General features: G+C 47.0%; 1 protein-coding gene across 2 annotated transcripts in view; it reads right to left on the bottom strand.

Moving 5' to 3' along the window:
• Positions 1–6173, bottom strand: part of CPEB4 (cytoplasmic polyadenylation element binding protein 4) — a 93188-nt gene extending 87015 nt beyond the window's left edge. For both annotated transcript variants that reach the window (XM_073575237.1, XM_073575238.1), the window contains exon 1: positions 4482–6173. In XM_073575237.1, the coding sequence (XP_073431338.1) occupies positions 4482–5594 (1113 nt within the window). In that variant the 5' untranslated portion in view covers positions 5595–6173. The remainder of the gene's footprint in view (positions 1–4481) is intronic.
• Between the last annotated feature and the right edge of the window lie 18311 nt (positions 6174–24484).

The raw sequence follows: 24484 nt of genomic DNA, 5'->3' as shown, positions 1-24484 counted from the left end.
CCAATGACACAGGTGTATCCACAACCCATGACCAAGGTATAATGATGTATAATGCTCCCTCCTCACCCATGAGCAAGGCAAGGTATAACAGTGAATAATGTAATGCCCACCGCACCATGTATAATGATGTATAATAACCTCCTTCTTCATGACCCAGCTATGATGTCTAAACCACTATTGCTCTGTTATGATCCATATATAATATAATAGCTTGCCTGTGCTGTGCACCTGGTCACAGATGCGGTAACATTGAAAAAAAAAAAAAAAGTACAGGTCATCTCAGGCTCTGTAACAAGGGCACACAATGTGGCCAATGAGCCCTCACCATGTTCTCGCCGGGAGGGTTGCTACAAACCATATTCTGGTTTTAAAGGCCTACCATCCTGCAGCTCCCGATCCACCCAGCAGCCAGTCCCCTACGCTCCCGATCCACCCAGCAGCCAGTCCCGTACGCTCCCGCAATCAAGTCCACCTGCCTCACTGGACGCTCTGCTGGTTGTGACTCTTTCCTCCCTGAAGCATACACCCGCTGGAATGTCATTTTAAAGAACAATTAGATACTATACCTATTACACTATCTCCCTCTGTGTTGTATCTACTGACAGTAACATTTCACATTCAGGTACACCTACCAGCCGCCCCACCTCCTGCTCACAGTTTAACACCTGACCCCATCTGCTTCCCGGGTAAGAGTCCAATTGCAAAAGTGACTACTTTAGGTGTTAAATCTGGAATTATATAAGGATACGGATGGAAACAAGACTAAAAATTCTTGTTGTCTTGCAGAAGCCTCTACAAATGCAATTTTTAAGCGTAGACTAGTCAGTGACTTGAACACAGCTGGTATTGAGCCCACTGGAAACAACACCTGTATTTTATAACTATACCTCCCTATTATGCAGCTCCTGAATGTGGTTCTGTATTTCAGGCCTGAGAGCAAAGCAAGTGTTAGAAGCCATGAATGTGGAAAATCATACTCCCGACACTGCGTTACTAGTGAGCTCAGATGGACGTCTAGTTTTTCCCAAATATTAAACCTATGTATATTCAGAAGGAAACACATCCAAGCTATATCCCATTTAGCCGACTCAAGGAACAGCTCGGTGCGGTTACTATGGATACACTTCCTTTTCAATGCAGCACATCCCTAAGCAGTTTTCTCCAGATTACTTGGGCCTTAACCATCCTTGCTGCATTAAGCAGAAATTCATTTCAGTAGAGATCCTCTTAAGGCATGAGACACCTGCGATGGCATGGAAACCACATTTATTCACTAGTGAGGAGGAGAAAAGAATACAAAGCAATGACAATCAACCTCTGAAGGACAAGGCGTCAGCAGTGACCGGGATTCTACACTAACCTGAATATTTAAAGCTATTCCTATGGTAGCAATGTAGCAACAGTGTAAACTGCTGTTACAGGACTGCGTTACTAATAGACTTTAAGAGTCACCATAGGGCAACGCACAGGCTGCAGTGAGGAGACCCTCACAGGGTTCATCATCAATACTGCAATGGAGAAATGGTACGAAGGCATAGGGCAAGCAAGGAGTGCATGCCTTGAAAGGAGTGTTCCAGCATTTCATGAAGTTTGCCTATTACTAGGTAATAATATATATTTCACCTTTAAAATCCGTGGCCGACTATGCATAGCAATGCAAAAACATCCTCCTAGCAGCTGCGATCCCCAGCGTTTCTTCTGATTAGTAGGCATGGCGATGCCATAACATTACAGCTCAATGCAGGCATGACATCACAGGTACCTATTAAGAAGGGGTGCCTGGGATGCCACGGGGTTTAGGAGGTTTAAACTCTACAACCCACCAGCAACAAACTACTAACATGGAAACTGCACCAGAGTCAACTCTAGTCAAACATAGTTCACTTGACCACTGCAGCCAATCATTGGCATCAGTGGTCCCATGAATGATATACAGCACATGACTAACTTAAGAGCTGGCAGGGACCATCAAAGCAGCGGATCTGAAATGTGAGTTTAGATTTTATATCATTTGCTTATTAATAGGCAATGAAATGTCAGAAAATGCCTTTATATTAGAAAATAAGTGCAAGTTGAGCAATTCAGCTGCATCTGTAAAGTAAGAAATATATAACTAGAGATAATGCAGAAAGCTCACAGCCATAAGATGAACCAGGGCACAAAAAAGGTATAAATGTGGCAATTGTGCCAGTCTTGGTGCACTGGCTAAAGTAAATTTTCCTCAATCTTTCCAGGTTAGAAAAAAAAACAAAAAAAAAAAAAAAAAAAAAAAAAAAACACAACATGGCTGAAGAATCAAGAACAAGGTGACGGCAATTAATAATGCACGGTGGACAGACACTGGTGTGGTTATGTAATAAGGGGATTCATGAATTGCATCATATTGTGAACTGTGCGGAGCATGACATGCCTTCTTACATAAAATGGCACACTGCAAGCCACCATGCCAAAGCCAGCCTAGTAATCCAGCAGTCATAGTAACCCACTGACTGCCAAGACTAGAAATTCACTGCAGGCATTGGGCAGGGTTGGATTGGGAACATCACTGCATAAAACTGCTCTACACACAGTGGGCCAGGTGGGTGTTCACATATTAATAAGCGCAATGATTGTACCCCCTCATTTTTTTGCTGTACTAGAGGTTTTTACATCTCAGCCTCAATGTATAGTACCTGCAGTAAATACATGGTAGGTGCCAGGACAAGCATACAGATGCAGTACAGGTGGGTTTGTCTTTTGGCATGGGTCTGTATCCGATGTGTAGAAGATATCTACCCTCCACGCTGCATGTATGGCATGAAAGTGCAGGAATGCAGTCAGCAGTGCTTCGCACATTCTTACATACCAGGGCTATAAATAGTCCCCATTAGCCTGTATCTCACTGAGGGGAGATGTATCATCAGCTGACCTGAAAAATCTGTAACCTTTGTTATGGAAACAATAAGGATCCCTTGTCTATTTTTAAAAAGGGACTGAGGCCATGGGCCAGCAGCTGATGTGCTATCTGCAATGTACAGAGCCCATCGCCAAACGCTGAGCCATGGACACGGACTGGAGCTCTGCTGCAATATTTCAAGGTCAACAATGACGCAACTATTGATATTGGCACAGGCACCCAAATGGAAATGCGAGAAGCCGGACTGACCTGTAGGGGATCAGAACCAGCACTAATGATCGGTGAGGGAAAGCACAGTCCACAGTGGTGCATTCTTCTCACTGTGCTAATCTGCAGTGTATCTGGGTCTTCCGGGATTAAATCCATGGACACTTAGGGTCATATATTAATAGCATCAGCACTAGAGTAGATGGAGGCATCGTTTTTATATGCGAGCTCGTAGCTGAACATAACCGGTGCCATTTTCGCTGGGGCTGCAAATAGCATGATGCATCATTAAAGGGAATCTGTCACCCCTTTTTTGAGATATCATAATGATATCATTCAATTCTGTGTCACAAGAATTCTCTTATTACTTTTGCTTCCCCCTGACCCCGCACCTTTCATGCATAAATACCTTTTTTATATCGGTTCAGAAGTATGTAAACTACCGCTGTCCGGGGCTTATTCAACTGCTCCCCCCCTCCCTGTCTTGCTCTACGCATTTCTTCTTGTGTAGAGCAAGACAGGGAGGAGGAGGGGGGGTGAGCAGGTGAATAAGCCCCGCCCATCGGACCGCACCGCGTCAGTTTACATACATCTGAACAGATATAGAAAAGGTATTTATGCATGAAAGGTGCAGGGTCAGGGGGAAGCAAAAGTACTAAGAGAATCCTTATGTGACACAATTGAATGATATCTCAAAAAAAGGGGTGACAGATTCCCTTTAAACAGTAAATAGGAATTTTTGCTCTGATTTTATTCCTGCTGCTCCCCTTTAAGGCTGTGTGCACACGCTGCGGATTAGGTGCGGATTCATCCGCGCGGATTTTGTAAAATCCGCAGGTCAAAATACCTGTGGTTTTACCTGCGGATTGCTCTGCGGTTTTTCATCTCCTCAATGGAGGAGATGGCAAACCGCAGGGGAATCCGCAGAAAGATTTGACATGTCAATTCTTTCTGCGGATTGAAAACCGCAGATAATCCGCGTGGAAAACTCCGCACCGTCTGCACTGCGGTTTTTGATTCCCATAGGGAATCATGCTACTGTACACCGCAGCAAAATCCGCAGCGTGTGCACACAGCCTAACACGGCCGTACAGATCCAAAAGATTTGGGCCTATATAGTCATTGCTAATTTTTCTGATCTTTAGACGGGGGCACGACTTTAGGCTGCTCTGCATTATTAGCCCGTGAGCCACCATAAAAATTACCATACGGTGCTCAATAAATTAAACAGCCCATATTTCTGAAACCATAGATTTTAAAGGAGAGCAAAGCGCATAAAATAAGGGCAAAAACTGGCCACCTTGGACCCGGTGACAGGTCTCCTTTAAACACATGAGGTCCACAAATTTTCAGACACACAACATATGCATATCCTCACCGCAAATGGAAATATGTTGTCGGCTCTGTTCAGGCTGTCTTCCATCCAAGATTTTTGTGCAAAGGCAGAACTGGGCCTGGCATACTTCTGCAACTGGATGTGGTTATTCCCAAAATTCTTCTTTAACGGCGAGATGGAATTCAAGGGTGTTATTCCTCCATTAAGTCCTCTACGGTGGTCCCTACCTTGGGACCCACCCCATCCTCCATATCCGCTGCCACCAGGGCTCCATGAAGACGATGGTGTCGGTGAAGGGCTTTGGTAGCTGCTCCATGGAGAGGGAGGTTTATTAAGATTATTGGCCAAATGGGGGAGTTGGTTAAAAGCAGCATTTCGGTGAGGGAACGGCGGTGGGTGCGGACTGGCAGGAGACCTCCTTTGCTGTTGATGTTGGTTATGGTGGTGCTGAAAATGGGGGTGGTGGGGGTGATGTTGGGACATGGGTCCAATCTGTGGAGAAAAGCTACCTCCGAAGCCAGGGCTCACGTGGTGAGGGAAATTTTGAAACAGCAAAGCACCATTATTAGCCGAAGCGGCAGTGACCCCTCCCTGGTGGAAGAAACTGGCATCCTCGTTAATGATAGTGTTAGAAGAAGGGGCGATAGCAGCCGACCAATTGCTGAAGCCTGTGAGGGGGGACGCGGAGGAGGTCAAGGTCTGGTTAGAAGACCCCAGCCCGGACGCCTCTTGGTAATCAAACCCTGCCAACACAGGCGACTCGATCCTTATTTTCTCCTTGCCGCTTTCTGAAGAGCAGTCTCCTTGATTTTCCTCAGCTTTCACCTTCTCGGGGTCAGGCAGGATCCCGGCCTCTTGGCTTTGGCTCGGGGACAGCTGCTGTTTTTCTAAGGACTCTTGCTGTTCCTGTTGGGACTTGGACTTGTCAGAGCCCAGAATCTCATCCTGAATGTTATGGGCAGCCGGGGCAGGAAAGAGCCAGGCCGAGCCCGCACTGTTGCCATTGGCAGGGGTGTTGTTGATGAAGGCGGCGGGGCTCGGGCTGGCGTTCTGATGGTGGTGAGGAGGCTGAAGATGTGGGTGAAACCTGACTGGAAACGCAGATTTATTCCCAGTGTTATTTTGCACCAGCACTCCAAAGCCGTAATCCCCCATTTATTCCTAATTTCGGGGGCAAATATAGCAGGGTCTTGCTTTTTTCTTCTCGAGGCCAAGTCTCCACAGAGGATTCTCTAATGGTGGCAATGCTCGCCAGACATTTACCTCAGGAGGGGGATGAAGGGTGGGGGGGGGCAAGCTACCAAATGGCTCTTTGGTGTGGTGGAGCTGGGCTGGGCTCACTCCATGAAGGGCAGCACTGGCGAGAGGTGAGGGGCCTCGGTGCGAGCGTCTCCTCCTCTGCCCAGAATAGACAGAAAGTAAGCTGACGTCGGAAGCTCACCGACCATTACCTCACGAAGCGGCTCCTCAGTGACAGCAGCGCTCCAGACGACGTGCCTAGCGCTGCAGCTCGCCTGCCAGGCTCTGTGACATTACAGCATATGGTTGGCTCTGCTCCCCCGCCCCGGTGACAGCAGTGTGTATGAGAAGAAGGAGAACGGGCTCTCGGTGTGGGGGACGGGGGGATTACAATCCCTTTCGCCAGGCTCCGTCCGTCTCCGCTGCTCCTCCCCGTCCTTCTAGTCAGCACCGAGCACACAGAGAAATGACAACCAGCTGGCGCAAGAGGCGCTTCCGGTTCGCGTACTCAGGAGATGCAGCAGCCAATAGCGTGGCGAGGACAGATTGGAGTGGGCGGGGTCACAGCGCTGCCTGACCAGCTGAAATTCACTAGCCACGCCCTAGAAGGTCAAAAAGAGGAGAAATAAAGGAGTTGACGCTACGGTCACATGGTGCTCCTGACTCCTCCTATGAAGGTCGCTTGTCATAGCTCCGCCCAATAAGGTCACTGCTGGAGGGATGTGTACAGTGCGCTAATGAGGTCAGCCAGAGGAGGTTTGGGTGTTGTCAGCTGCTGATAGGCGGGCTGCTTCCACATAGCACCGGTTGGGTTCTAGCCATACGAGTCTGTGCACTGCATGTTTGGTGGTTTTCGCCTTTTTACAGCCTATTTTATGTTTTTTGGGTTGTTTTTTTTTCTGTTATACTTACAAATGTTGCCGCATGTTTTCGGTTGATTCGAGTGCGAGTTTTTAAATAGTCGCTAATTTTTGTCACCCAGAGGGATTTTACATGCCCCAGAAATTTAGGTGCAAATTTTGTGCAATTTTGCAAAAACAAGCGTCTATTTGCTTCTCTGTGGCTTTGTGCATTCAAGACTCGCCCCATGCGTGTGCCGTCTGGCACGCACTAGGCTCTTATCGTAGGAAACTGGGTTTGGTCTTGTGCGCAGGCTCGGACTGGCCGATAGGGCAATCCCCCGGTGGGCCCCCAACCCCACTATATGAGCAGTACTTGGCATAATTCACTCCCTACAGAAAAAAATCAGCATCTCATCATTCATTAACCATACTAGCCAGTGAATTATTATATAGATACAGCTAAATTTGTGAACGAGGGGAGTGTAATATTTGTATGCAGGTGTAAAGTGGGCCCCCCAAAGTCATTGTTACTGGTGGGCACTTGGCACCGCAGTCTGACACTTCTACGTTTTATTAATTGCTGATATATAGACACAGATGCCATAGGAATGTGAAAAACGGACACATGGATGACATTCTAGATGAATACCTGATGATTTGTCATACACTCGCATTAAAGACATTCCTGTTGGAAGAAGTTCCCACCTCCAGATCAGGGCACCTCTACCCCTGATAGTGGTTATTGGAGTGGCAGTGCACTTGCTCGATCATTGCTCCATTCATTCTCTATGGGGCTGTTGGAGAAATCCATCAGCCCAATAGAGAATGAATGGAGTGGTGATCCAGCATGTGTACTGCCAATCTATACTAATGGGGATAAATATGCTCCTTTCCAGAATCGGTGATGATTGTAGCGGTCAGACACTCAATCTCACAGTTATCACTTATCATATGGATGGGTGATAAATTTCTTCTAACCACAATATTTGTTTAAAAATAGCTCAGTTACTCACCGATAATGGTGTTTCTCGGAACCCATGACAGCACCACGGAGAGAGGGGATCCGCCCTTCAGGGACAGGAACCTACAGATAAAAGGGCGGTACCTCTCCTCCGCCTTCAGTTGGTTACAGAGCATCAGAGGGTCTCCAGGTTAGTTAAACAACAGAAATATATACACAACATTATAATTTTGCTTATTTATCAAGAAGCACCGTGCCTAAACGGAAACACTCTACAGACAGTAAAACGTACTCACCACACTCGTGAATGGGAGGGAAATAAGCGGGTGCTGTCGTGGGTTCCGAGAAACACCGTTATCGGTGAGTAACTAAGCTATTCTCTCTCACCCATGACAGCACCACAGAGAGAATTACAGAGATTGGTAGCTTAGGGAGGGACCACCACCTGAAGGACCCTTCTCCCGAAGGTCATGTCAGACGTAGAGGCTAGATCTAATCGATAGTGTCTGAAAAAGGTTGAAGGTGATGACCAGGTGGCCTCCTTACAGATCTGTTCTATTGATACCTCAGATCTTTCAGCCCATGAGGTCGCCATCGCTCTTGTGGAATGGGCTCTCAACCCTTCCGGGATGGTATTTCCACTGGATGAATATGCCAGGGCAATGGCATCCCTTATCCACCTTGCCAGGGTACTCTTAGATGCTTTGAGTCCCTTCCGAGGTCCCTGGAAGCACACAAAGAGAGAACCTTCCTTCTTATATTTTTTGGTGGCCTCTAAGTACTGTACTAGGCACCTCTTCACATCTAGGGTGTGGAATTTTTCTTCTCCCCTATTCTTAGGATTTGGGCAGAAGGGAGGAAGGACTACCTCTTGCGACCTATGGAAATGTGATGACACTTTAAGTAGATAGGCCGGCTCAGGTTTTAAAATGACTCTATCCTCTTGAATTTTTGTAAAAGGTGGCCCCGCTGACAGGGCTTGAATATCGCTCACCCTGCAAGCTGATGTTAGTGCCACCAGAAGTACCGTTTTTAATGACAGGATTCTTAGGGATGCTGAGTGAATAGGTTTGAACCGAGGCCCTGTCAGTGTGGACAGTACAAGATTCAGGTCCCATGACGGTAACCTTTGACTAGCTACTGGCCTAGACCTGGTTGCCGCCTTAATGAATCGTACCACCCAAGGGTTACCTGCCACATCCTGGTTATAAAGGGCACCCAAAGCTGCTACTTGAACCTTTAGTGTGTTGACCGCCAGACCCTGTTCTAGGCCCTTTTGTAGAAATTCTAGGATCTTATTAATCTGGACCCCATCCTGGACCTTTACCTCAGAAGAGGATAGGAATTTTTTCCAGGTTCTCCCATAAGCTCTCATCGTAATCAGTTTTCTACTTTTTTGTAATGTAGTGATCAGGTTCTCTAAGAATCCCCTGTCCCTCATCAGTGCCCTCTCAAATTCCATGCTGTTAAATGGAGGTTCACTGCCCGAGGGTGTAACACCGGCCCCTGAGATAGCAGATCCGGGAGATCCGGAAGGATCCATGGGTCGGTTACCGAGAGCATTCTTAGCCAGGAGAACCAGGTTCTTTTGGGCCAGAAGGGGGCTATTAATATCATTCTTGTCCCATCTTCCCTGACTTTCCTCAGTACTGCCGGAATAAGAATGATCGGGGGAAAGGCATATGTTAGGCTCTGTGTCCATGGGAGTATAAATGCGTCCAGAGCAAGAGGATTCCCCCTGGGGTCTAGGGAACAGAATGTTTCCACTTTTTTGTTCCTGAAGTCGGCAAACAGATCTATGTCCGGGGTCCCCCACATTTTTACAATCTGCTGAAAAACGTACTGCTTTAGGACCCATTCCCCTTGCTGCAATTGGGTGCGGCTCAGAAAGTCTGCTCTTTGATTCTCTATGCCCCGGATGTGTAGTGCTGACAGAGATAGCAGATTTGATTCTGCTAGTTTGAGGACTTTGGAAGATGTGTCCATTAGGGCTCGGGACCTGGTTCCCCCCTGATGATTTATATAGGCCACTATGACTTGATTGTCTGAAAATATGCGGACATGATGACCTTGGAGCAGGGGTAGGAAGTGTGTTAACGCGTGGCCTACTGCCAAAAGCTCTTTCTGGTTCGAGGAGGCTTCTAATTCTTGACTTCCCCACGCACCCTGAGCCACCTCACTGTTCAAGTGCGCTCCCCATGCTGTAGGACTGGCGTCCGTGGTAACTATGTGTGTTGTTTTTGTTACCCAGGGGATTCCTTTGGAGAGATTGTCTTGGTTCCCCCAAAAAGCTAGGGAATGAATAGTTTTTGCATTTAGGGTAATGCGACCCTCTACGTGGCCCCCTACTGCTGACTGGTTTGCTAAAACGTCCCACTGGAGATCTCTCGTATGTAACTGAGCCCATTGGACTGCTGGCAAGTAGGTGGAGAGAGAACCCAGCAGTGACATAACTTTCCTTAATGTCATGGAGGGATTTTGGATTGCTCTTGTTATTATTTGAGCAATTTTCTCCTTCTTGCGGTCTGGGAGGCGACACTCTTGAATGTTTGAGTCCAGCGTTAGACCCAAGAATTCCTGCACTCTGCTGGGCTCCAATCTTGATTTTTTCATACTTAGAAGCCAGCCCAGTCTCTGTAGAGTGTCCATCACCTTGTCCCTCTGTTCCCGGCATTTTTTGAGTCGAACTGCTCGCTATTAAGAAGTCGTCTAGATACGGGATTATTATTATGTCTTGCTCCCTTATATGGGCCATCATTTCCGCTACTATTTTGGTAAAAACCTGTGGAGCTACAGATATTCCGAACGGCAAGGCTCTGTACTGGAATTCTTTTATCTTGCCATTTATTGTGACAGCTAATCTGAGATATTTTCTGGAGTCTTTGTGAATGGGGACGTGATAATAGGCGTCGCTGAGATCTAATACCGTCATAACGCAGTTCGGGAACAGGATTTTGGTGGTGGACCAGATTGACTCCATCTTCAAGCTTTGATTCCTGACATATCTGTTTAATTTTTTTACATTTCTGATTGTCCGAAAGGTGCCGTCTGGTTTGGTCACCAGGAAAAGAGGGGAGTAGAACCCCCTGCCTGTTGTGGGCTCATTTTCGGGTTTGCCTCTGGCTTCTGGTGGGGGTTGTGGGGCTGGCTGTGCTGGCAGGGGGGTGGTGGGTTCTCTGTCTGGGCTCCCTCTGTTGGTGAAGGGGGGTGGTGGGGCTGGTCTGGGTGGCAGGGACCGGCCGCCTGAGGAGGGGGACTGTGGTTGGGCATCGGGAGTTTCTGATTGGGTTTGGGGCAGCCGACTCCCTAGTTTCTTGCTGGTGATTTCTCCTGACTGTGGCTTCTGGTTTCCAGTTTGGTTCCTGCCTTCTTAAAGCTAAGTTTTCTCTGCTATTGTTCATATGAGTTTTCGTCTGGTTTACTTAGTTTTTGTGTTCAGCCAGCCCTGGCTGGGACTGGGCTGAATCCCCATTTTGTCTCTGATCAGTTGATCTCTTTGCTCTGTCTTCAGAATATACCTGAGTGCTGATATTGGGAATTGAAGTCTAGCAACTTCAGGGCCTTTTTCTATCAGACGTGTTGGCCATTTTTTTGACAGGATTTTTTGCGTGATTGCAGACAGCAGCTTTTCTTTCCTGTCCTTTCTAGTTAGTGAGGGCCCCATCGTTTGCTCAGCCTATCTTTCTATCTGTGTTTGTGTTTTCATCTTGTTTCACCGACAATACATGTTGGGGGCTGTCTATTGCTTTGGGGTCTGCTCTGGGGCAGTTTAGATTTTCCCTTTCTTTCTTTAGGCTTATTTAGTTCTCCGGCCATGACGAGGCGTCTAGGACCACCGTAGGCACGCTCCACGGCTACTGCTAGTTGTGTGGATGGGTTCAGGGGTCTGCAATCCGCTAGTTGCCAACCTCTCCAGTTTTCTGGGCTTAGCTTGCTTTTTGTTTTTTCCTCCTCGGTGACTCATTCATAACACCTGCCCATCCCCTGAAGGGGAACCTCCTGGAGGACTCCTTTTTTTACCAGGCTTAGGACCTCGCTTTCTAGAGCTTTCTGCTCTTGCGTACCGGATCTTAGTGGGGTCACTATGAACTTTTGAGGTTGGAGAGAAAGGAAGTCTATTCTCAACCCCTCCTGGATTAGGTTTAATATCCAGGGGTTGTTTGAGATTTTCTTCCAGGCTGGAAGGAAAAGGGTTAACCTTCCCCCCCACCCTGGGCAAAATGTCACTTAGGGGGCTTTTTGTCTCGGGACGAGTTACTGAAGAGAAACCCTCTATCTCTTCTCCTGTCGTCCCACTTTTGTTCCCTCGGTGGTCTCCTCTGAAAGAATTTCCTATTCCGAAAGGGCCTCTTGAATGCTGCAGGTCCCAGGTTTGGAAACCCCTTCTTTTTATCCCCTGCCTTCTGGAGGATGTCGTCTAACGTCTCCCCGAAAAGGAACTTCCCTTCACAGGGGATCGAACACAGTTTCATTTTAGTCTGTAGGTCCCCTGGCCAACTTTTGAGCCATAGTATTCTTCTGGCTGCATTTGAAAGTGCTGCTGCCTTGGACGATAACCGTACCGAGTCGGCCGATGAGTCCGCTAAAAAGGCAGCTGCTCCCCTTATTACTGGGATGGAATCCAGGATCTTATCCCTTGGTGTCCCTTCCCTTAGTTGCTTCTCAAGTTGATCCACCCATACCATTAGGGCTCTTGAGGTACATGTCGCCGCTATAGCTGGCCTGAGATTACCTCCTGCTGATTCCCATGCCCCTTAACGAAAGGTGTTTGCCTTTTTATCTAGGGGATCCTTGAGGATACCCATGTCCTCAAAGGGAAGAGCGAATTTCATTGAGGCCTTTGCAACTGTTATGTCGAGCTTCGGGGCTTTATCCCAAGACGTAGATGCCTCTTCATCGAAGGGATATTTCATTTTTAGGGAAGGGACGGTGGTGTTTTTTCTATCTGGTTTCTCCCATTTTTTTTTTGATTAGGCCCTGAACATTTTCGTTTAGTGGGAACACTCTCCGCTTTTTTTGGCCTAGTCCCCCGAACATTATGTCCTGGACTGTTTTATCGGGCCTAGGATCCAACACCCCCATGGTAGACCTTACAGCCCTCACTAGCATGTCTACCTCTTCTAGGGGAAAACTGATGTCCCCCTGTTTCCTCGTCAGAGGATGAGGAGCCGGATTCCGAGGTACTAAAAGTGATCTCCCCCGACGTCGAGGGTTCAGATTGGGAAACCTCTATCGTGTCTTTCTTTTTTATTTTATCCCTGTGTTTAAGGGATTTAAGGGCACTCTGAGCCTCCGATTTCATTGCGGCTCTTAGGTCAGAGGCGACATCCGGGATTTCCTGACAAAGGACTTCCTTTGTACAAAATTCGCAGAGTTTTTTCTCCCATGATATAGGTAGGGGATTAGTACATTAGGCACTCCCTGTTCTTCTTTTTCCCCTTCTTCTTTCCCTAATAAGGGAAAGGAATTCTATTACAATGGTGAACATTCACGAAGATCACTCACCCGAAAGTACGCGGCTGCAGGTACCGATTCGGGAGACGGAGTCAGGTCCTGTACAAGCTGATCTCCTGGTGGCGATTTGCTCCTTGCGGCTGTTGTGCTGCGCTGCGTGGAGTGACTGCTGGAACAGCCATTATTCCTATCTCGTTCCTTTTGTCGATGATGGTGGTGGTGGTGGTGCTGCTGCTTAAGCTGCTGCCTGGGCTGCTGCTTCTGGTGCTGGTTGCTGTCCCCCATTATGCATAGGATCGCTTCCAGCCAGGAGTGTTTTTGCAGCTCCACCATTTCAAATTTCCCGGCGTGTGACATCACCGCTCCCATCCTGCACCACTTCTGCCGGGGAGAGTGCTCCTGCGCATGCGCCGATTTCTGGGACCCGGAAGCCGGTATATACTTCGGGGGCAGCGGCCATTTTGGTACACCTCTGTACCATGGTGCTGCGTGCGTTTACCGGGTCCCTGCGAGCCCCGACCTCCTCTCCGGAGCGGCAGCTCCGACATCTCCCCCCCGCTCACCTGGCAGCCCGCATCGGCCCCAACGTTGGCGGCCTCGGGCACCGCACCCGCCGTGGCAGGGGCCTCCCCGCTGCCATCCCCCGGTCAGGTCGGCCCCGGATCCAGACCAGATACAGGTACCGCTCGTCCTGTGGGTCGCCCGTCAGCAACAGGAACCCAACTGAAGGCGGAGGAGAGGTACCGCCCTTTTATCTGTAGGTTCCTGTCCCTGAAGGGCGGATCCCCTCTCTCCATGGTGCTGTCATGGGTGAGAGAGAACCACAGGGTCTAGATCAGGGGTCCCCACCCTGTATCTCGGCAGGCACATGTGGCTCGCGGTCCCATGAATTGTGGCTCGCAACTGTCTGCCAGCTTGGTGCATTAGCTGCAGGTCTAGCAAACAGGTACGAGGAGCACATCTCAAAATCGTGAATTTTGTGAGTAGCCCTGCACAGAAGAGCAGATCTGGATGCCTATATACTGGTCTTAGAGATGTATTAGGTATGGTACGCTGGAGGATGGTACTACCTATTAGAGGAGGTGCTCAAAGCTGGATGTGACAGTGTATTGGGAGTCCTTGATGGGAGAATACTGAATTGTGGGAACCCCTGGATCTCAGTGTACTGCTTTGGAGTTATTTCTGTGGAAAAGCTTTGGTTATCATTATTCCTGTAATGGGGGCTTTGGTTGACACTATTTTGAAGGGGGTGGGAGCTGGATGTGGCTCGCGCCCCTCTCTCAGTGCTGAATGTGGCTCGCGACCCTCTCTATACTGTAAACTGAATGTGACTCTCAAGGTCAGAAAGGTTGGGGACTATTTGTCTAGATGATACATGAATTTGAGTCATGGATCATTTATGGAGGCTCTGTGTGCCAACATGTTAGTCCGTGTGCAAGTGGACAGCCACTATAATAATATGTATGGGTTACAATTGTATGACATCCCTATTGTTGATCATAAGTGTATTACCATTCTAGAAGAAATTCTAGATGAAGATAGCTCAGCAAAATGCAGCGGAAAAGCATGGAAGGAAGAAAAAAACAGAACTCACATGATGCAGGCTAAATACTGAATTTCGTTTTATGCCCCACTTATTTAAAGCTGGCCATACTTACCAGATGGCTGTCTGCCGAACAATGCCTCAGCCGATCATTCAGCAGACAGCCATGTTAGCCAACTTTCCCATACACACGAGTGCTCATTCTGACAAGTGCTGCTTGGAGAGCTGGCAGCCTATCTCCATTGAGGATAATGTGATCCGCAGTCCGATATTGGGCATGCACAATCAACATCTCTCCCGACCATCAGTTGGCAAACACATTTGACCATTGGCAGAACCTGTTGACATTGGGTCTAGGGTGTTTGTGGTCCTTTAGTCTATATTTAACAGTACAGGAGCACAGATCGGGTCCATTATGTATGGGGCCTTTAGTCTGTATTTAACAGTATGGGTACATGGCATAATGACTGTGTTGCATCCAAAAAAGTGTCATTAAGCAGGCGTTACAGTATTTAAATTGATCTCATGATTTTACAACAACAACAAAAAAACAGAACTGTGTGCCACTAAAATGGCATCGTGGTTGCATCAGTGTTGCACTCGTAGCCCAACCTAAAAATACGATTCTTTATGTAAGCCTATGTTTGGAACAACAATCATTTGAAATTTATTGGGCTCATTATGAGGGTGTGTTAATGAGTGGATTTCTATGTGGATCTGCTTTAAAATCCCAGAAAAAAACTGTCAGAGAATACTCTTAATGTCTCAACGGCTCAAAAAAAAGTGCTTTAAAAAAATAGAGTGAAAAATGTGCTAAATTTCTAACTTATCACTCTACATTTATTGTACAGCTGTCGAGTGCCCTGAGAGTTTTTGTCTAATAATAGGGTTGTGGCTAGTTAGCTACCTTTATTACAACATGATTGGACTTGTCATACATTCGTCCATTATGTGTATTAATGGATCAGCTTCATAACAAACAGAATATGGTAAAACCACGGTCAGGCTGCTCCCTAAAATTTTATTTAAAATAACCTTTTAAGGAGGTGGACCCCTCCTATGACTGTAAGTCGAACGCTGCCTAGGGAGATAAAGTTAGTTTCCTCCTTGCTCTAACGGCGGGCATTGGGCAAATTCAGAACTCTAGTAACCTGCAGATTAACCCCATATCTGTAGTTTAATAGTGTTTTTTTCACCCCAAATAGCCAACCTATAAACCTTCCTGTTCTAAATAAAGCCTATCGTATGGAATCCAGAGATCAAACGTAAGTAATGAGGATGTCAGTGAGGATAAGCCCCACTGCTAAACCGATCCAACACATCTTTAATTCTCCTTTTTTGGTCCTAGAACAAAGATGTTTAGTTGGTCCAGGGCTGTAACCACACATGCAGTTTTTGTGGATGTTTTAGGCCTCTTTCACACATCAGTTTTTTGCCATCAGTCACAATCCGTCCTTTTTTTGAAAAAAACGGATCCAGTGAATGATGCCACTGGATCCATTTTTTTCTCATAGACTTGTATTAGTGACGGATGGCCGCATGTTTCATCCGTCGTTTGACGGATCCGTCATAAATTCTATGTCGGCCGGAGACAACGGACATAGTAACGTTTTTTGTGTACGTTGAAAAGTTGGACAGCGACGGATCCAGCGCCGTCTGTCGTTGGCTATAATGGAATCCTATGGGCGCAGGATCCGACGCTGTCTGTCAAATGACGGAATCCGTCACTGAGCATGTCCTGAACAATTTCTCTTCCTTTAATTTAACCCCCACAGCCATTCTGGCACATAAAAATTCTCTCTCCCCCTCTCCCTCTTTCTCTCCCTCTCCCCCCTCTCTCTCCTTTCTCCTCTCTCTCTCTTCTTCCCAAATTTCTGTTCCTTTAAAATTCCTACAACTCCTGCTTCGGATCCGGTGCATCAGTTTTTTTACAATCTGCACAGGATCCATTTTTTCAACACTTTGATAGATTGTGACTGATTCTAAAAGACTGATGTGTGAAAGAGGCTTTATTGACAGCCTTTGAAACAAATATAGCAGTGAATCCAGAAAAAATAGAAATCCTTCCTTTATATACTCTTCCTTCTTTGTTGATTCATTCTAGTTTTTGGCTCAAATGCTCTTGCACTTGACAACTCTTGCAAAATGTCCTGAACACTCCAAAAAAGGTGAGATCTCTTGGACGAACCAGTAAATGTAGGATGCCTATATACTCCTCCTTCCTTGTTCCTGTGCTCCACCCCCCACTGCTGAGCCTGACTGAAAGCATCGTCCTGACATGTAAGTGTTTGAGGACATTGCCTGCAGTGGCCTTCAAATGTGAGGCGTAGGAATAGGGAGAGGTTGGTACCCCTCATTTAATGACAGAAAAAAACACAATGGTCACAGATATAACTTGAATCTGACGAAAGTAATAATAAATCAAAAATCTTTGAAAATGAACAAATGGAAGTCAGAAATTGCTTTTCAACCATGCTTCCACAGAACTTTTTGAAAAGTAAAACTCATGAAATAGGCCTGGACAGAAATGATGGTAGCCTTAACTTAATATTTTGTTACACAACTTTTTGAGGCAGTCACTGCAAATGATTTCTGTAACTGTCAACGAGGCTTCTGCACCTCTCGACGGGTATTTTGGCCCACTCCTCAAGAGCAAACTGCTCCAGTTGTTTCATGTTTGAAGGTTGCCTTTTCCAGACGGCATGTTTCCGCTCTTTCCAAAGATGCTCAATAGGATTTAGATCTGGGCTCATAGAAGGTCATTTCAGAATAGTCCAATGTTTTCCTCTTAGCCATTCTTTGGTGTTTTTAGCTTTGTGTTTTGGGTCATTATCCTGTTGCGAGACCCATGACATGAGACTGAGACCAAGCTTTCTGACACTGGGCAGCACATTTCTCTCTAGAATCCATTGATAGTCTTGAGATTTCATTGTACACCTCACAGATTCTAGACACCCTGTGTCAGATGTAGCAAAGCAGCGCCAAAACATAAAGCCTCCTCCATGTTTCACAGTAGGGACAGTGTTCTTTTCTTGATATGTTTCATTTTTCTGTCTGTGAACATAGAGCTGATGTGCCTTGCCAAAAAGTTCCATTTTTGTCTCATCTGTCCATAAGACATTCTCCCAGAAGCTTTGTGGCTTGTCAACATGTAGTTTGGCAAATTCCAGTCTGGCTTTTTTAAGATTTTTTCCACAATGGTGTCCTCCTTGGTCATCTCCCATGAAGTCCACATTGGCTGATACAACGACGGATCGTGCGATCCGACACTGATGTTCCTTGAGCTTGAAGTTCACCTTTAATCTGTTTAAAAGTTTTTCTTGGCTCTTTTGTTACCATTTGTATTATGCGTCTCTTTGATTTGTCATCAATTTTCCTCTTCAGGCCGCATCCAGGGAGGTTGGCTGCAGTCCCACGGAGTTTAGTTTTCTGAATAATATGTGCAACTGTAGAGACACGGGAATATCAAGCTGCTTGGAGATGGTCTTATAACTTTTACCTTTAAAGGGAATCTGTCACCCCATTTTAGCCCTATAAGATGCGGCCACCGCCATCAGGGGCTTATCTACAGCATTCTGCAATGCTGTAGATAAGCCCCCAATGAAACCTGAAAGAGAAGAAAAACACTTTAGATGATACTCACTGGGGTGGGGGGCGGTCGGGTGCAGTGGGTGTCGCGGTCCGGTCCGGCGCCTCCCATCTTCATACGATGATGTCCTCCTCCTTGCTCCTCCCTCGGCTCCTGCGAAGGCGTGCTTTCTCTGCCCTGTTAAGGGCAAAGTAAAGTACTGCAGTGCGTAGGTGCTGGACCTGTCTGACCTTTCACGGCGCCTGCACACTGCAGTAATTTACTTTGCCCTTAACAGGGCAGAGAAAGCACGCCTTCGCAGGAGCCGAGGGAGAAGCAAGGAGGAGGACATCATCGTATGAAGATGGGAGGCGCCGGATGGAATGGCGACACCCATTGGACCGGACTTAACGTCGGGGTGAGTATAATCTAACTCTTTTTTTCTTATCTTTCAGGTTACATCGGGGGCTTATCTACAGCATTACAGAATGCTGTAGATAAGCCCCTGATGGCGGTGATGGCAGCTGATAGGGCTAAAATAGGGTGACAGATTCCGTTTAACATGTTTGCCTATAATTTTCTTTCTAATCTCCTGAGACAACTCTTTCCTTCACTTCCTCTGGTCCATGTTGAGTGTGATACACACCATGTCACCAAACAGCACAGTGAGTATCTGTAGCCCTCTATACAGGCCCACTCACTGATTCCAAGATGTAGACACCTGTGATGCTAATTAGTGGACACACCTTGCTTTAATATGTCCCTTTTGTCACATTATTTTCAGGGGTACCATCATTTCTGTCCAGGCCTATTTTATGAGTTTTATTTTTGAAAAAATTCTGTGGAAGCATGGTTGAAATGCAATGTCTGACTTTCATTAGTTCATTTTCATAGATTTTTGATTTATTATTACTTTTGTCAGATTCAAATTATTTCTGTGACCATTGTGTGTTTTTCTGTCATTAAACGATGGGTACCAACAATTTTGACCACGTGTGTATAAAGGTCTGGTCTTGAGACTGTTGGTGCTGTTGCAACTTAACTAAATAAAGTCTCACAAGGGGACAGTGCATGGTAGCCTTGCAGCTTTTTAGAAGGCTTTCATAAACAGGCTTAGGCCTCTCAAATCCCAGAATTGGCCTTCATACTGTAACTCCTGTTCAGGGATCCTAGCTTACACAGGGGCCCATGGGTTGGGTCCACAGAGTAGCTGCTGACTACAGTAGTGAGCTGGCAGAGGATTGTCAGGAAACAGAATAAATACCCCCAGTAGGTAAGGGACAGGAAGATAATAGTCAGGATTGTCTAAACATGGGCCACAGTCAGAAACGGGAGACAAACTGGCTCATTCAAGGCAAGTATAACTTATAGCTGGCACCTCCCAGTATTATGCTGGGCATTAAGTAGGGTGCCATGCTGACCTGACCCATTGGCCAAAGCATGGAGCTTATTATTCCTGCCGAACAGCATACACACCCATACTAACAAACTTGGCACCAATACAGCTCCCAGCCCTACCAGCATTTCTAACTGGACAAAGCTAGCACCGCCCAGAGAGTTTGGTCCTGACATTTCTTCATCATCAACGCTGCCCACAAAATGACTAAGGTGGCGCTTGGTGACAGAATCAGATGTTGAAAGATCAGGTCTCAGTGGAGATGTAACACAGATGTTCTGGTTGTGGGTCTGTAAACAGGAAGAAACACCTCATGTAAACCAGGGGATGGATCTGGTATGGTGTCCATATTTTTTTTAATTGGTCTTAAGTGCTTTTTATTTGGGGTGTTATTTCCAGAGGGTCTTTTGTAATGACTTTGGTCATGGGTTTTCATTAAATTTTTGTGTTTATATACCTGTATTTCTTTAGGGGGTGTGCTCTATATTTATTTTGGGTTGTGCTGAAGGAGGCCACATGTACTATTTTGTGTTTTGTTGCGATAGTGGATTCTGCAAAATTAACAGCAATAAATGCCACCAAATGAGTTATCAGTTTACAAACACTTCACTTCCTACCACTCTGGTCATCACTGCTATTCCGATAAAAATGGCTAATAAAAGTGCTCGTGCACCATTGTCACTTTTCTATAGAAGTGGTTTTACCTATAAACATTTTGAATTCGTTTTATTAATCAAAAATGTAAATTAAGGAAATCATATGTATTAAAGTTATTCTACATAATTGTAAAAGTTTGGAGATTCTGAATTCCACTTCTAAGCTGAAAATCTAGGTGAAGCCAAGCATTATAGAAACTATTTGGTTATTCAGGACACACAAGTTTTAACTCCAAATCATCTCCTAACCCACACCCTGTTGTTTTTGAAACCCTCCCATAATACTTTCATACCTCAACCTTCCAATAAACCTCTGTAGTTTCTGTTCTAGGAATTAAATTACAACATTGAGAAATATTGCTTTATACTGTATAAGGGCTTCATGCACCAGCGAGCAAAGCTCCACAACCAGTATCATTTACAAATGTCACCTGTTCCACTGTAACCTTGTGTGTCTGCTCTTCACTTTCAGAATTCTGCTTATTTTTATACAGCAGCGTATCAAAAATTTTAATACCGTATGTATGTTTATGCTTTTTGGTGGAGTTTTTTTTTGTGTTACTACAGGTTATGCAGTTTTTGGTTTAAAAAAACAATCAAAATGTTTTAAAATAATAAGAAAAATAATACTTGCCTTACCAATCTCCTGTCGCTCCTGTTCCAGGACTTCTCTGGTCTTCTGCCAGTCTTTGTACTTCCGCTGCAGCCAAACAAAACTGGTTGCAAGGGCACAGTCAGACAGTTGTATAAATCGGACCGCAATGCTCAGACTGGCTGTGGCTATATCGACCAGCAGAGGATAGCGGGCAGCATGATGTAGTGATGTCATTGTGCTGTCCACTGCTGTACTTCACAGAAGAGGAGACGGAGGACCAGGAGCCTGGATTATGTATGAGCTTTTTTTTTGGTAATTCTTATATTACTGTGGAAGGGGGTCATAAAATGAGGGGCTGTGCAGGGGGGTATAAAATGAGAGGAAGGGCTTTGCAGATGAGGGGAATAATATAAAGGGCTGTGCACATGGGGAGAATAAAATGAGGGTCAATGAAGAGAGGGGGAATAAAATGGGGGTCTGTGCACAGGAGGGGGAATAAAATGAGGGTCTGTGCACAGGATGGGGAATAAAATGAGGGGCTCTGCAGATGGGGAGAGAATAAACTTGTGCTGTGCAGATGGAATAAACTGCGGGGCTGTGCAGAATGAGGAATATACTGAGTGGCTGTACAGATGGGAGATTATACTGAGGGGCTGTGCAGAGAGGGGCAATAACCTGAGGAGCTGTGCAGATGGGGGAGAATAAAATGGGGCTGTTCATATGGAAATAAACTGTGGGGCTGTGCTGATGGGGGAATATACTGAGTGGCTGTGCAGAGAGGAAGAATAAACTGAGGGGCTCTGCAGATAGGGGTGAATACACTGGGGCTGTGAAGATGGGGTATAAACTGCGGAACTGTGCAGACATGTAATATACTGAGTGGGATGCAGATGAGGGGAAATAAAATGAGGGGCTGTGTAGATGGGGTGAATAAATAGAGGGGCTGTGCAGATGGGAATAAATAGGGATAAAATGAGGGGCTGTGCAGATGGGAATAAACAGGGATAAAATGAGGGGCTGTACAGATGGGGGAATAAATTGAGGGGTTGTACTGAAGGGGGAATAAAATGAAGGGCTGTGTGGGGGGTGGCGTAAGAAGTGGGGCCATGAAATAAGGGGCTGTGAAAGGGGAGACAGAAAAGTATATGAGGAGCTGTGGTGGCGTAAACTGCAGGAGTACCAAGACACACTGGTGCAGTCCATCATGTTTTCCATTCCACCCGATAGCAGTGGTGCTAGTGCTTTACAAAGCACCTCTGTGCGTCGAGCCAGTGGAGGAAACTCGGCACAAAGAGGGAGCAGAGGCAGCGCTTCAGCACAAGGCAAGACCACTATGGCCCAAATGTGGCAAAGTTTTGTGTGTCCGCCACAATTGTCTACACCATCACTGACGGCTCCAGTCAACAGGAGGCAACGTTTCCGTCAGATGGTGACAGACTACATGCCTTGCCCTGTGACTGTATTCCCAGATGGCTCTTCTCCCTTTAAGTTTTGGGTCTCTAAGCTGGATACATGGCCAGAGCTTAGCCAGTATGCATTGGAGGTGCTGGCTTGCCCTGCTGCCAGTGTATTATCGGAACGCGTCTTTAGTGCCGCAGGTGGTGTACTAACAGACCGTCACACGTGACTTTCTTCCGATAACGTCGACCGGCTTACTTTTCTGAAAATGAACAAGGCCTGGATCTCCCCAGAATTTGCCAGTCCTCTTCCCGACTAAATAATTGGTTGGCAACTGTATCCAGGTCTCCTGTTGTGTTCATGTTTCTACCACCTGAACTATAATCCCTGGGCTTCAACACAGCCAGTTGTCGCTCAGATGTGTCGTCTGCACAGAGAAAAACACTAGCTCCTGTGTTAGTGGGGTTCAGTAATGCCAGCTGCTCCCCTGCTGTGTGGACGGCGAAGTCTCCTGCTCCATCCACATTCAAACTACTACTGATTTTTAACCGTGCTCCACTTAGGCCTCTGGCTCCACTCTCTCTAGTTTTTCCCCTGGCCTCCAACCCCGCCAGTTCCTGCTCTGAAGTGGCGTCTGCACAATCCACACTTGTTCCTGAGTTACTGTGGCTCAGTCACGTCAGTTGATTCCCTGATGTGTGTCCGGCAAGGTCTCCTGCGCTGTCCACATTCCCATTACAAGTAGTGTGAATGAGGACTGAGCAGGAGACCTTGCCAGACACACATCAGGGGATCAACTGACGTGACTGAGCCACAGTTACACAGGAACAAGTGTGGATTGTGCAGACGCCACTTCAGAGCAGGAACTGGCGGGGTTGGAGGCCAGGGGAAATACTAGAGACAGTGGAGCCAGAGGCCATAGTGGAGCACGGTTACAATCAGTAGTAGTCTAGAACCTCTATAAAACCAGCTGCAAGTTGGCCTCCGCCTGCTGCATGCTTCATCCTGGGCTACAACACAGCCAGTTGTAGCCTGGAAGTGCCATCCACACAGATTGAAACACTAGCTCCTGTGTTAGTGGGGTTCAGTAATGCCAGCTGTTCCCCTGCTGTGTGGATGGCAAAGTCTCCTGCTGCCTCCAAACTCACACTACATCATATTTTCTCCTCGCTCCAAGTAGGCCTCAGCCTGCTCGGAGCCTTGATCCTGAGCTACAACACAGCCAGTTGTAGCCTGGAAGTGCCGACCGCACAGATTGAAACACTCGCTCCGGTGTCTGTGGGGTTCAGTAACGCCAGCTGTTCCCCTGCTGTGTGGATGGCAAAGTGTCCTGCTGCCTCATATTTTCTCCTCGCTCCAAGTAGGCCTCAGCCTGCTCGGAGCCTTGATCCTGGGCTACAACACAGCCAGTTGTAGCCTGGAAGTGCCGACCGCACAGATTGAAACACTCGCTCCGGTGTCTGTGGGGTTCAGTAACGCCAGCTGTTCCCCTGCTGTGTGGATGGCAAAGTCTCCTGCTGCCTACACAGTCACACTACTACTGATTTTTAACCGTGCTCCACTTAGGCCTCTGGCTCTACTGTCTCTAGTATTTCCCCTGGCCTCCAACCCCGCCAGTCGCTGCTCTGAAGTGGCGTCTGCACAATCCACTCTTGTTCCTGTGTTACTGTGGCTCAGGCACGTCAGTTGATCCACTGATGTGTGTCCGGCAATGTCTCCCGCTCTGTCCTCATTCCCATTACTAGTAGTGGGAATGTGGACAGAGCAGGAGACCTTGCCGGACACACATCAGTGGATCAACTGACGTAAATGAGCCCCAGTCACACAGGAACAAGTGTGGATTGTGCACACGCCACTTCAGAGCAGCGACTGGCGGGGTTGGAGGCCAGGGGAAATACTAGAGACAGTAGAGCCAGAGGCCTAAGTGGAGCACGGTTAAAATCAGTAGTTGTGTACAACCAATATAAAACTCGCTCCAAGTAGGCCTCAGCCTACTGCATGATTGACCCCTGGGCTACAACATCGCCAATTGCAGCTCAGAAGTGTCTTTGGCACGGGTACTCCCTCCTGCCCAGCCTGGTTCCAGCCCGCCTGCTGTTTCCGGGTAGTGTCAACATCACTTTGCCACCGATACGTTGTCCTGTCGTGTTGCGGTCGGGTTAGCCGAGTCTATGGTGCCTGCAGTTTTGGTGCTTCCTATGTGGGCTGCAGGTTCTGGTAATAAAGGCTCGTTCCGTAGTGCCAATAGGACAAGCACCCCCTGTTGGACTGTGGGTTTCGGAAACTGCGTCCTGCTCGTGGCCTTGCAACTTTGTTGATCATGGGTACCTTCTGCTACCCATCCGGATTCCAGCACCGTCAGCTGGTTCTCGGCAGAGCCTTTGGCCTAGGTG

The sequence above is a fragment of the Dendrobates tinctorius genome, unplaced genomic scaffold (assembly GCF_039654945.1).
Source record: "Dendrobates tinctorius isolate UK_male_01 unplaced genomic scaffold, ASM3965494v1 ptg000043l, whole genome shotgun sequence".
In the NCBI taxonomy this organism is placed as follows: domain Eukaryota; kingdom Metazoa; phylum Chordata; class Amphibia; order Anura; family Dendrobatidae; genus Dendrobates; species Dendrobates tinctorius.
The sequence above is the reverse complement of the archived record's forward strand: the minus strand, read 5'-3'. Positions and strand labels throughout refer to the sequence as shown.